The sequence below is a fragment of the Echinops telfairi genome, unplaced genomic scaffold, assembly GCF_000313985.2.
Source record: "Echinops telfairi isolate 266 unplaced genomic scaffold, ASM31398v2 ScPeMD7_18;HRSCAF=68, whole genome shotgun sequence".
In the NCBI taxonomy this organism is placed as follows: Eukaryota; Metazoa; Chordata; class Mammalia; order Afrosoricida; family Tenrecidae; genus Echinops; species Echinops telfairi.
The window spans coordinates 47,817,579-47,831,455 of record NW_022103915.1 but is presented as its reverse complement, the minus strand read 5'-3'; the positions used below and the strand labels follow the sequence as shown (position 1 = coordinate 47,831,455).

Genomic DNA, 13,877 nt, shown 5'->3' with positions numbered 1-13,877 from the left:
TGTTTTTCAGTACTCTAAAGAGGCCTGGCGCAGCACGTTTACCCAGTGCAACCTGTCTTTTGATATATTGCCTGCTGCTTCCATGAGCATTGATTGTGGATCCAGCCAAGACAAAATCCTGGACAACTTCAACCTTTTCTCCAATATCACAACTACCTAGCGGTCCAGTTCTGAGGATTTTGGTTTTCTTTGCCTTTGAGTCAGAATCCTTGCTGAAGGCCGCAATTCCTGATCTTCATCAGCAAGTATTTCTAGTCCTCACTTTGAGCAAGCAAAGTTGTGTCTTCTGTATAGCGCAGGTGGTTAATAAGCCTTCCTCCAATCTTGATGCCAAATTCTACTTATAATCCAGCTTCTCTGATGATTTGCACCTTTGAATGGACTCAAACCACCAGCCTCTCCTTTATCAACTAAGTCGGTCAACCTTTTGCTCTAGATACTCATTGCCATTGAGTGACTCCAACTCATAGGAGCCCTATGGGACGAGGCAGAACTGCCCCTGTGGGTTTCCGAGACTGTAGCTCTACTTCCGGGAGTCGAAGCCTCCTTTTTGCCGAGGAGCAGCTGGTGGTTTCAGATCACTGACCTTGCAGTTAGCAGCCGTGCACATACCCACTGTGCCACCATTGGACCAACTAGGGCATACCGTACTTGGAAATGAAAGAAAGAAGGGTGTTTTTTAAATTCCTGTTTATTTCATATAGATGATAAGGAAATACACCACATTTTTGTCCTTTTATGCTAGGCAAAGAAAAAAATTTTAGTTAAATATGGTTAAAGTAGTGTTTAAAATCTGTATACTTATACAAATTATTCATATAGAAATAATCTGGTCACTTAAAGTGCATTGCTTTATCCCCTGTTTATGAAGTTCACACTAAAATTAGTGTTGTAAATTCTTAATAAAACCTGAAATATTAACAAAACAGTTTATTTTGCTTCCTAGAAATTTAGCACAAATTTTAACACTCAAAGCCTTAGAAAACCTTAAACTTGTCCTTGAAGTCCTTGGGGGGGGGGCTTCAAAAAGTTCAAAGGGAAAATTATATGATCTTTTCATTCCATTTCCCACAAGCTTCTTGAAGCCCCTTCGTAACATATAAAAAGCACTTCGTCAAATGTCCTTCTAGCAGGCAAGCAGTGCAGACCATGGCATTCCCCCAGAGCTGCTTCGGGTTGGTTGGGTGACAATGGTTTTGCTGACTCTCCTCTTCTCGTAGGAAAGCAGTGTGGGTGAGCTCAGTGCAGGACAGAGGCCGAGGCTGCCGGCAGCCGCTGAAAACATCCTCCTGGGACCTGCTGCCTATGGGCAGCAGCCTGGCCCTCGTGCTGACCCTGTGTATAAAAAAGGTGATGCCAAGCCACTAGCTCAGCAATTTGACAAGGCTTCAGGTGAGCAGCAGGCTAGTTTTCTTGATGTACCATCTGTTACTCTTGGAATTCCGCGGTACTTTCTTTGAACTGTTTCCACTCTGAATGCTGTATTTGACTTTGTATGGGACTTTATGGTAGTGTTCCTGACCCGAATTGAGACCGGTAGTACTGTTTTCAGGTATCATCAGAAGTTCTTTGTTTTCCAAGGATCTTTGTCACTGAGAACATTGCTATGTTTCCCCAAATATAATTCAGGGGTTGGTCCATGAACTACCAGATGGTGCTTGCGCTGGTTTAGGTAATAAATATATGAACATTTACAAAGTGTTAATAGTGATGTTTATTTTAATACATTGGAGAAGGTAAGAGGAGCCTTGGTGGCATAGTGGTTACATATTGGGCCGCGATCAGCAAAGTCCGCAGTTCAAAGCCACCAGCCGCTCCACAGGGGCTAGACGGGGCTTTCTCTCCGTAAACAGTTACAGTCTCAGGAACTCACAGGGGCAGGTCCCCCCTGTCGGCACTGACTCGATGGCATCAAGTTGTCCTTAGAAAAGGAGCGCCAGCGGCTGCTCGTTCAGCTGTTAAATAACGCTGTTAAAGAACGTTAAAGAACGTGGTAGGAAGCTGGGCCTCGCCGGACCTGAATGTCAAACCCAGGGCGGTTTTAGAACTTCACGCAAAGTATCTGAAGCACTTTGGAAATAAGGATAGGAGAGAGTACTGGTGCCTGGTTTTCTCTGAAGTGAAAAGAACCTGCGGGGGAATGCAGAGTTTCCAGAAACCAGAAGAGGAAATGCCTGCGGTCGAAAAGCCTGGCTAGCGACTGTTCAGAGCAGTGACAGTGAGCTGCTATCATTCAGAATGGGGAGAAATTCAGAACTAAAAGCCCTACGAGAAGCAACGTCAGGCTGGAATTATTTCCCATTTTGTACATATCGAGAGAGGATTTAAACGTGTTTTACACTTTTTTTTCACATCAGGAGATTTCAAAGGTGTCCTAAGAGGTGACATATCCTTTAGTGCAGATTGCAATTAAACAAGACTGCCACTAGATGCCGCTCGCCGATCACTTGCAAGATCCAACACCATCACTGCATCGAGCTTATCTGTTGTACAAGCCCTCTTTAAAGTGATACAGACCACAGCTGTCACTGTGAGGACGAAGGTGCACCTGACCCAAGCAAGGGTATTGTCCTTCTCCTCATAGATGTGCAGAAGCTGGGCAGTAAATAAAAAAACCCGAGGAGAATCAATGCCTTTGGATTACGGTGTTGGTGAAGGCTATTAAAATACACAACCGCTCAAAGAATGAACCCAAATACTCCTTAGAAGCAAGGATAGCCAGACTGCGCTCACATCCTTTGTACTTGGTGTCAGGAGGGACCAACCCCTGGGAAGGGCCTCATGCTTGGGGAAGGAGACGGTCAGAGAAGAAGAGGATGACCCTCTGGGAGGTGTACTGACCCATGGCTGCAGCAGTGGGCTCAAACAGGAAAGACTGTAAGGAGGGCCCAGGAGCAGGCAGCGTTCGCGCTTTTGTACTCGGGGTGGGTATGTGCAAAAGCAGAGTCAATGGCACGTAACATCAGTGGTTAACATCACCTAACATTGAGAAGAACCAACCTGTTGCCGTTGAGTTCACGTTGACTCTTTGGGATCTTATAGGACAGAGTAGAACTGCTCCAGGGCTCCCTCGGTTTTCCTCGTTCTTAAAGCAGAATGCTCTATTTTCTGCGGAGCAGCTGGGAAATTCCAACTACCAGCCTTTCTGTTAACAGCTGAGCACTTATAATCTCTTCACTATCAGGTCTCTCCTTCTGAGAACAGGTTATGAGTACTTGTTCAGTTATTACAGAATCAAGTCCAGGAGGATATAGCATATCTAACTCTTCCTTATATCTCTGTTAGTACTTAGTAGATTACCTACACTTCAGTGCATTACAAAAGAGTAGATACACCATAGGTATTTGTTTAATTGTAAAAATCATAAATTATATGCCATAACATAAAGTTGAGTGTAAATATAAGGCAGTATTGCAGAGTGGCTAAGTGTTTGGGTCAAAATGGGTTTGAATTTCTGCTCTGTCGCGTACTAGCTCTCAGGTTGGATTGAATGACAAAACGAGGCAGAATCTGTTTGGGAGCATTATCTGGGGAACCCTAAAATGTCAACCGGTATTTTTAATGAGTCTCAAGAATCCTGGCATATACTTCCAGGCACAAATCTGCTTTTACTCAGGACACCTGTGCTACCTTCCTGCCACTAAGCTGCAGAGATGAAGATCAGCTATTGTCAAGGGACTTAGCAAAGCAGGCGGGAGAAGTATAGGAGAGACAACAAGTATGCTGTTGTGTGGCTAGTGCAACAACACAGATGACTGCACAAGTGCAGAGGCGGAATCGGCCCACGCATGAGGGCTAAAAGAAGTTTCCCACAAGAAGTGATGTGACGTCGAGTCTGACGGGAACTAGTCCAGCGATGAAGGAGATAAGAATAGTTCAGTTTGCTAATTTGCTGCTTCATTCGCCGAGAAGACATTTTTATTGCGTTGGCTATGCTGTAAGCAGGTGCCGGCTGTTGTGGTGATTCACAGTGACCTCATGTGCCAGACTAGGACTGCCCCCTAGAGTTTCCTAGACTGTAATCTTTATGGGGACAGACTGTCAGGTCTTAGTCCCTTGAGCTGCTGGGTAGGTCAAATAACAACCTTTTGGCTAGTCACCCAGCACTTAATCACTGTGCCACTAGGGCTCCGTGCTGTAGATCCTAGAAATATGAGTGTAAACCCAGGTAAAAACCCACTTGATGGTGACAGTTTCTCTAGTAGGGAAGAAGATGAGAAAGTATGTGTACATTTATATACTGTTATGAAAAAGTCCACACAGAAAGAGGTACAATTCAGTTGTACCAAGGAAGAAAATCCTGAAGACTTTGTTGGTGAAGGTGGCTAACTTGAGGTGAGGGTCCCAAGGTGAACCCTGTTTGCCGTGTGGTGAGTGAGGGTGGGGGTGGGGTCTTCTGTGTGGAATATGCGCTGAAACAAGGAGGAACCGTCCAGAAATGCACGGTCAGATCAGGAAACAGGATCTGGGCAGTGATGAGAACCCAGGACCGCAGGATGCTGTGAGGTTGGAGCAGTGAACAGAAACCCAATCATGAGAAACCCCGGGTGCTTGATCAAGACACTTTTGGAATTCTTCTAAAGCAGTAAGGATTCCTTTGTGCATAAAATGCCAATCCTAAGTTTCTGTTCATTTTGAATGCTTTGTGATATTCATGGATCCATGTAGTATTATCAGTAAGGACTGAGTGATCTGATCCTATTAACTTTTTGTTAGCAACATCCTTTGGGGGACAATGGTGAAGAATGAGATACTGGTTTTCTAGGAATGCTGTAATGAAGTATTACAAGTGGGTGGGCTACTTTGAACAACAGCAATTTATTGACTTCACAGTTTGGAAGCCAGTGGTCCAAATTCAGAGTGTCAGTAGGGCCACATCCTTTCCCAATGCTTCAGGAGAAAATCCTTTCTTGTGTCTTAAACCTCTGGGAGCCCAACTCCCATCTTGGCTTCCATCTTCACAAGTCTGCCTGTCCTCTATGACGCTCTCATTGTGTACCTTCTTTTTATAGCCCTTTACCAAAGGGATGCTAATTCTCTAATTTGACAGTGAAAAAAGCATTGTTGTGATTGCTACCAGATCCTTATATAAGGATCCCACAGGACAATATGATCAGCTGGTAATACCTTCAGAGACCCTAATTCCACATAACCACATTCACAGGTATAGATTCTAGGACTCTCAACATATTTTGATGGGTGAGGTGGGGGACGGTGACTCCATTCACCATCAGATGGATTGGGGGATTAAGACTGGAAGCACGGAGGCTGGTAGGCAGCGATTGGGCACATCTGGTGAGGATCATGCAGCAGTGAGGAGCTCGCACAGGCGAGGAGGGATGGACACATCGGAGGGTGGGTGTGAGAGGTGTGAAGAAGGACGCTGGCCGATGATGCCCAGCTGCACGGCGGCCTCCCTGAGAGCGGAGGAGGAGGACAGAGGAGGAAACGGAGCGAGCCGAGTGGGTTGTATCCCTGGTGACCTTTCCACACCTGTGTATGTGTTTCCGACATGGTGAACTCTGGCGCTGGCAGTTTCAGGAGTCCTCCGTCTTGTTTGAAAGTCTGCCGCTGCCGCTTTTTCATTACAGCGTGACTCCAGAAAAGTAAAACCAGAGATTTCAATTTAGAATTAATCAAAGGAAATTTGATTGCAAGGAATACCATACACTTTAGCACCCCTTTTATTTTTATTTTTAAATCATTTTATTGGGGGTTCATACAACTCATCACAATCCATACATACATCAGTTGTATAAAGCACATTTGTACATTTGTTACCCTCATTATTCTTTTTAAAATTATTTTATTGAGGGCTCGTACATTTCTTATCACAGTCCATACATCCATCCATTGAGTCAGGCACCTATGTACACCTGTTGCCCTCATCAATCTCGAAACATTTTCCCTCTACTTTAGCCCTCAATATGGTTTGCTTGTTTTCCCCCTCCCTTTCCCCTCCCCCTCCCTCCTGAACCCTTCATAATTCATAAATTATTATAGTTTTGTCATAAGTTACCCTGTCGCACCCCTTTTATAAAGGCGAACCCCGTAAGCCAAAGACATGACAGCCACACTCCAGGAGCATACACTTCCGCGGGAACTTGCCAATGCGGTATCGTTGTGAGTGCTGTCCTGGGATCCTCGTCACTGGCCAGACCCCGTCCTCCCTGCTCTTGGGGCGCTTTTCTGATGTCACCTGCACAATGTCGTCGTTATCACTCTGATCGGTCATCTCACTTGAGGGTCAGGGCTTTATCTTCTTCGCTGTCATGTCCCTGTCATCTAACGGAGTTTGTGGGCTTATGTGCATAGGCAATGAATATCTGTTGAATGATAGGGTGTTATATGATTTGGAAGTTATTTATGTACCCTCAGTGCTTTCTGAGGGATATGTAATTATATGCTTTGTGGGTTTCTATATCTCATTTTCTTTTTTAAAAATATATTATGTCTGGGTGGGGGAGGAAGGAGGAAAAATGAAGAGCTGATAACCAAGGGCTCAAGTAGAAAATGTCTTGAGAACGATGATGGCAACAAATGTACAAATGTGCTTGACACAATGTATGTATGTATATGTGTGGATTTTAAAAATACATATCATGTCCTTTTAATTCTCTTTATGTTCTCTAATAATGCACTTATAGTTTTATGTAAGAATAGAAGAGTGAGTATATCATTTTATTTTTAAAAATTATTTTATTGGGGGCTCTTACAGCGCCTTTAACATTTACATACATCAATTGTATCAAGCATATTTGTACATAAACATTTGCTTTCTATTTGCGTCCTCGGTTTCAGCTCTTTTTTCCCTCCCTCCTTTGCCTCCCACCCCCGTAACCCCTTAATAAATGATAAATTATTATTATTTCATTGTGATCAGTTCCTCCTTCCTCTCCTCCTCCCCCCTGCCCTCCTGGCATCACTACTCCCATTTCTGTTCCTGAGGGGTTTATCTGACCTGGATTCTATGTGTCGTGAGCTCTTATCTGTACCATTGTACATGCTCCAGCCTAGCCAGAACTCAAAGGCAGGACTGGGATCATGATAGTGGGGGGAGGGGGGGAGGAAGCCTCAAGGAACCAGAGGAATGTTGTGTGTTTCATTGGTGTTATACTGCACCCTGGTTGACACATCCCTTCCTTGTGACCCTTCTGTGAAGGGATGTCCAATTGTCTACAGATGGGTTTGGGGTCTCTGCTTTTTTGTTTTGTTTTGGGTTTTCTGGTGCCTATTACCTGATGCTGTCGACACTTCATGATCACACAGGCTGTGTGTTTCTTCCATGTGGGCTTGTTGCTTCTCTGCTAGATAGCCGCTTGTTTACCTTCAATCCGTTAGGACCCCAGGTGCTATCAGCCTTCTTCTCCACATTTGCTTATGTACCCATTTTATCTGCAGTGATCCTGTCTGGTGGGTGAGCATTGCAGAATGCCAGGTTGTTAGAACAAGGTGTCCTTGCATTTAGGGAGGGCTTGAGCAGAGGCCCAAGTCTGACCACTTCCTCAATGTACTTCCAATAAATATATGTACATAGGCCAATACCTCTATTTTTATTAATTAATATATTTACATAGGTGCACACCTATGTTTATTATACCTCTATCCATAGCTTTGCTTCCTAGATCTTTCCTGTTTCCTTTTGCCTTCCTCCTGCCCCGCCATCACGCTCGCCCTTCTTCTGCCTCTTAGTCATTCCTCTCAGCTAGATGCTGTTGCTCCAACAGCACAGGGCTCTCTACATCCTCCTTGTTGTTGCTTTTAATTCCCTAGTTGTTCCTCTGTCTGTGGCGTTGCTTGCTCACCAATCCTTTCCCCCGCCTCCTCCTCCTCCCCCCCAAGTCCCTCCAGAACCTGCAGTCCCACTGCTTGCTTCCCATGCTTATCTTATATTGGTAGGCAAAACAACAATAATGGAGACAAAACAAAAAGAAAACAAAAGATGGAATAAAAAGGGAGAGTAGAAAAACTAGCAAAACCCCCCCACCTGCCCCAAAAGAAAAAAGCATACATAATTACAGGTCTGTCCCCTGGCCTTTATGATTATCTCCCCACTGGTGCTGGGAGGTCCTGTCCCTCCTAGCCTGAGGTCTATTTTGGGAAATCCTCAGGGGTTTTGTGGCTTGGCTTTGCTCCCATTGCTGATCTGTTGTTTCCTTCTTGCTTCACCCACTGGGTGGGGTTGGGGGCTTGGACTGGATTCACTCCCCGCTGTGTGTCCCCAGTATTGCCCTCTGTCGGGGTATGCTCCAGTAAGGGAACATCATATTTGACTCCCTGATGGGAGCACATGCCCTTTGTATATCATTCTGTTCAGTGGCATTCATTTTCACTGGCCTTGTCTGCTCCTCCATCCCCTTCCCACACACATTTCCTCTGGTCTGTATTATGCCTCACTCAGATAGCCTATGTTAGGTTTTGGTAGACGACCTTATTTTTTTCCTGTACTCCTATAATCACATACACATACAATTTTTACCCAGTAAACTCCGTGTCAATTACTTTAGGTCAATTGGGATTGCTTAAATTCACACTTTTTAATGATTGCATAAAACCACGAGATATATTTCTAATCATTTATTCAGTTATCTCACCAATGAGTAATATTTACTTTATTACCGTTTTCTCCCACTATAAACAATGCCAGTGTAAATACCCTACTGTATTATCAAGGGCAAGTGTATTTTTGGTTTTAAAGTAGGCATGACTACTTGCTTTCTTGAAAGCTTAAACCAGTGAACGCCTTGTCAACATTTAGAACCCCAGCCCTATGTGTTCTCCAGCAACAGTGGCTATTGCCCTTTGAATTTGGCTAGTGACTTCCTAAGGGCACATATCTTATTGACATATAAAGCTGTCTGACTTATATATTGTGAGTTTGTCTTCATTTGTGAACCATTTGGAATTGCTCTTCTGTGAATTATCTATTCTGTATTCGCTGTCAGGCTTTTAATTTTTCTTGAAACTGAATGATACCTTTTTTCCCCCTTGTGAGTGAGTGTGAGCGTGAGCGAGCGTGTGTGTGTGTGTGTGTGATCGTGAGTGTGAATGTGTGTGATCGTGAGTGTGTGAGTGAGTGTATGAGTATGTGTGTGTGAGTGAGCGTGTATGTGAGTGAGCATGTGTGTGCGAGTGAGCGAGTAAGCATGTGAGTATGAATGAGCATGTGAGTGTGTGTGTGTGAGTGACTGTGAGAGTGAATGTGTGAGTGTGAGTGAGTGTGTGTGAGCATGTAAATATGTGAGTGAGCATGTATGTGAGTGTGTAACTGAGCGTGTGAGTGAATGTGTGAGAGTGAATGTGTATGTGAGTGTGTGAGTGAGTGTGTGTGTGTGTGTGAGTGTGAATGTGTGAGTGAGTAGATGAGTGTGTGTGAGCGTGTGGGCATGTGAGTATGTGAGTGAGCATGTGAGTGTGTGAGTGCGTGTGTGAGTGAGTGAGTCCGAAGAATGATTCCTGTATTGGATTTCTAGAAGTCATCTTTATGACCACGTGTATTACCTTTTAATTGATGCTAAATTTGATTGCGATGTGCCTGGACAAGGAAAAAGGAAGTCGATCGTCTGAGAGGCATGTCTGCTGAACAGAACCGAGCAATACCAACCTTTTCTAGCCGTTTCCTTTAAGGTTCCGTCTAGCTGGAAGTACAGGTGCGCCCCTGCATGTCAGACGTTTGCTCCACCGCTTCCGTTTCACGGGAGATCGCCTTTACAGCTAACCCAGCAGGTCGCCACCTTCCTCACATTTATCCCTTTCCTGCAGGTCCTCATGCAGTGGTGACCCCCCAACCGTAACATTATTTTCATTGCTACTTCATCACTGTCATTTTGTTACTGTTATGAATTGGGCGACCCCAGGTTGAGAACCACGAAAGAAATGCAGAAAGCAATTTTGCTTCTATGAAAAGAGGCAAAAGTGAAACTAGCGTTGCAGCAAGCTTTGCGCTGAGCTGTTAAAGTGGCAGCACCTGGCGGGGGGCGGGCTCTCGACGCTCTGTCGGCGAGCTGCGCTCAGCATTCAGCTCAGGCTGCTGCAGCTTTGAGCTGTGCCTGTGAACACTCTGGGTTAGTGGTGTTTTAGGATTTTTGTATTGTTTGAGGGGCCTGAGAACACTCAGAAATGGGTCCCCATATGCATTAATAGTAATTGCCTCTTCGCTTTACACCGCGACTGCTCACGAACAGTATCGTAGGGCAGCCTGCTTTCAGATAGCGGGAGAAACCCGTATCCTGTTGGCTCTTATCGAATCAAAAGGTGAGAAGACGTGTTAGGAGTTGCTTTGTGGGAGTGCAGGGCTGAGGTGGCCTGGGCTGCAGGAGCGAGTTGATAAGAAGCTTATTTTGTATCATGCATAGATTCCTTTGGACACAGGTACCTTCTGCATTCTGTATGTGCTTTAGTTTTAATTGCAAGGCAGGGTCAGTCTCAGGTGTTTCGGTTTAAGTATGCTGCTACCTTGACCGCAGCAGGTAAGAAATAGCGGTAGTTTTGGTCAACTGCTTGTCCTTTTTCTAATGTTAATTAAATAATTTATTTTAACTTTTATTTACATATTTGATAATAGGAGGTGTCTATGAAGATTCATGTGCTAGTCACGGCCCAATGAGTTTGGGAGAATTGGAGTTGCAGCCAAGTTCGAACCGTGGCCCCTCGACAGCACATCTGACGGGACAAGGAAGTATTCATTTGCCAGCGGCAGCTGGAGATTTCTCTCAGGTACCAAATTAATAGGCCCTTGTACCCACGTTTCGGAAAGTCACCCTTGTAACAATATCACTGTAGCGTAGTGCACTATCAGAAAGAACCAGTCAGCATTAAACCGTTTCACAAGGTAGCATATGAACAAGAACCGAAGGTACTGAAGGAAGAAGTCCATGGTGCCCTGACAACATGAACCCGAAACAAGGCTCCGGGAACTGATGGAATGACCATCGCCGTGTTGCAGCACGCTGATGAGCACTGACGCACTGTCTGTGCCGTTTGACTGGAGGAGATCTCTATTTGTACCCATGTCCAATGGAAGGTGGCGACCCAACTGAATGTGCAAAATATAAACAATATCTGCACGCAAGGGACAGTTTGCTGGAATCTTCCAACAGTGGTTGCAGCAGTACGTTGACAGGGAACTGCCTGAGGTTCAGGCCCGATTCAGAAGAGAACGTGGAACAGAGGATGTCATAGCTGATGTCAGATGGATCTTGGCTCAAAGCAGGGAACACCAGAACAATGTCTACTTGTGTTTTATTCATTGTACTAAGACATAGACTGTGGATCATAACAGACCTTAGATGGCTTTGAGAAGAATGGCAGTTGTACAACACTTAATTACACTCTTGCAGACCCTATTTGTGAATCAAGAGGCTGTTGCGAGAACAGAACAAGGGAATATCACATGGTTTAAGATCGGGTAAGTTGTGCCGTCAGGCTTGTCTCCTCACTATACTTATTCAATCTGTATGGTGAGCAAATAACCAGAGATGCTGGATTATATGAGGAAAAATGCAGCATAAAGATTAGAAGAAGGCATACTAACAGTCTTAACTATGCAGATAACACAATTTTGCTTGCTAAAAGTGAAGAGAACTTAAAGCACTTACTGAGGATGATCAAAGACAATAAACAGCCATTCTGGATTAGAACTCAATGTACGGAAGACCCAAATCCTTACAACTGGAGCAATAGGTAACATCATGATACCTGGGGAAAGGTTCACATTGACAAGAATTTCATCTTGCTGAGATCCATAATCAGAGCTTATGGAAGCAGCAGTCGAGAGATCAAAAGACCTGTTGCATTGAATAAATCTGCAGAACAAGACCTGTTTAAAGTGTTGAAAAGCAAGGCTGTTACTTTCAGGAGGGGCATCTGACCCAAGCCACGGTATTTTAATGCATGTGAAAGTTGGACATTGAATAAGGAAGACCAAAGAAAAATTGAGAGTACCATGGACTGCCAAAAGAACCCACAGCTCTGTCTTGGAAAGAAGTACTGTAAAGCCAGAATGTTCCTTACAGGCAAGGATGGTGAAACTTTGTCTCATGTATTTAGGACATGTTATCAGGAGAGACCAGCTCCTGGAGCAGGGCATCCGGTGTGAGAAAGCGGAAAGACAGTGAAAAAGAGGAAGGCCCTGGATGAGCTAAATTGACGCCATGGCTGGAACAATGGCCCCAAGCATGTGAACAATTTCAAGGATGCTCCGGTCTGGTGCTGTTTCATTCTGTTGGGCATAGGGTCGTCACGAATTGGAACTGACTTGACAACACTTAACCACAGTGGTTATAATATACACTTATCATTTGTTTACTTATTGGTACCAGAAGTGTGCCACTAAGTAACTCACTGATAAGATAATTGGAAGACAGGATAATATTCAAATTCTTTGTACCAAACACCAGAATACTTTAATCAACAGCATATGTATTTTTTTTAAGTAACTAAAAGATGACTTCTTGTCTTAAATTTTTAATTCCAGCAAAAGCAAGAACAGCATGTTGTTGAAAATGAACCAGTACAAGGTCGTTTAATACATGTAAGAGCTAAATCTGACACTTCACTTTCACAGCAACAAGGTAAGACTTGTGTTCATAAAACAGTTGTCTTGATAATGAATAAATATGCAATGAGATTTCTTAATTTTAGATGTTTTACCCTTGTCTGTAGGTTTTTTTGTTTCTCCCATTTAAACTATTTGAAAGAAGCAACTGATAACATTTGACTGGATATTTGTTAGCTCTTCTTTCCAACAAACGCTATTTTTGGTGGTTTTTATTTTAAACTCAGCAAATGTTTTTCCTTAGCTGTATGCTAGTTGTCTCCTTTAAGTTTGGTTGTATTAAAGGCAGGGCTCTGACTGTGGTGTGCCTTGTGAAGGCAATGTGCTGTGTGCCGATGCCACCAACAAGTACAGCTCAGAAGACAAGTGATTCTCATACTGCGTACCGTTCCACGAAGGGCCGTCATCTGATTGTCAGCATTTCAGGGTTTTACCTGTATATCCCCACCACCTTTCAATACACGAAGGGGTAGTCATCTGATTGTCAGCATTTCAGGGTTTTATCTGCATCTCCCCACCACCGTTCAAATATTTTGATCATGTCTGTTGCTCCAGGGCTGTTGGCTTTGTGCTTTAATTTTTTAATAGTAATTAAAAATGTATACAGTTGTATAACCTGAATTCTGAAACCAAGGTCTTTTCTTTTCAAAAGCTCCCTGACCACAATCCCAAGGAGAATCTCAGGAATAGTTTGAGTAGTAGAAAATGTTTTTCTCGGCTTTGATGGCTGGATTTATCTTTCACATTTCAAAGAATGTTTTAGTGGGAAGAATCCGAACTGAATGCCTTGTAACTGTGCATTTGGAGTTTGGGGGACAACCTCAGTGAAGACTTCTCAAGACAGTAAGATATTGCCCCATGAGGTTTAACATTATACTTCCCTTTGTTCTCAGTGCCTCATTTGCTCTTTTTGTAACTTTGCTCTCCCTCTTATTTGACACTTAACAATTGTACCTCAAACCAATCGCCATCAAGTTGATTCTGGTTCATAGCATCTGATAGAATTGCCCCCAAATGGTTTCCAAGGCTGTCAGTTTTATAGATCCAGATCATCACACTTCTCACCTTGGCAGGAGGCTGGTGAGTTCAAACCGCTGACCTTGAAGCTAGCAGCTGAAATGTAACCACTGTGCCACTAGGGCTCATTAGCCATTGTATAATAGTGTTACTATTGTATTTTAGAATCTTTGGAAAATTATCTATAAAACTATCCTGATGTTGACCTCAGAACTAATCATGACAAGTGTGTAAGAGCAAATAAATGCTCCTAAGATAATAATCAAGATTTACGTCCTGCATTGAGCCTCCACTCAAGTACTCC

The 13,877-nt window shown here is 43.8% G+C and overlaps 1 protein-coding gene across 1 annotated transcript in view; it reads left to right on the top strand.

Moving 5' to 3' along the window:
• Nucleotides 1–13,877, top strand: part of KIAA0586 (KIAA0586 ortholog) — a 113,561-nt gene that overhangs the window by 57,133 nt on the left and 42,551 nt on the right. The window contains exons 27-29 of the mRNA XM_045287630.1: nucleotides 1,221–1,392; nucleotides 10,565–10,716; nucleotides 12,476–12,572. Coding sequence (XP_045143565.1) covers nucleotides 1,221–1,392; nucleotides 10,565–10,716; nucleotides 12,476–12,572 — 421 coding nt within the window. The remainder of the gene's footprint in view (nucleotides 1–1,220; nucleotides 1,393–10,564; nucleotides 10,717–12,475; nucleotides 12,573–13,877) is intronic.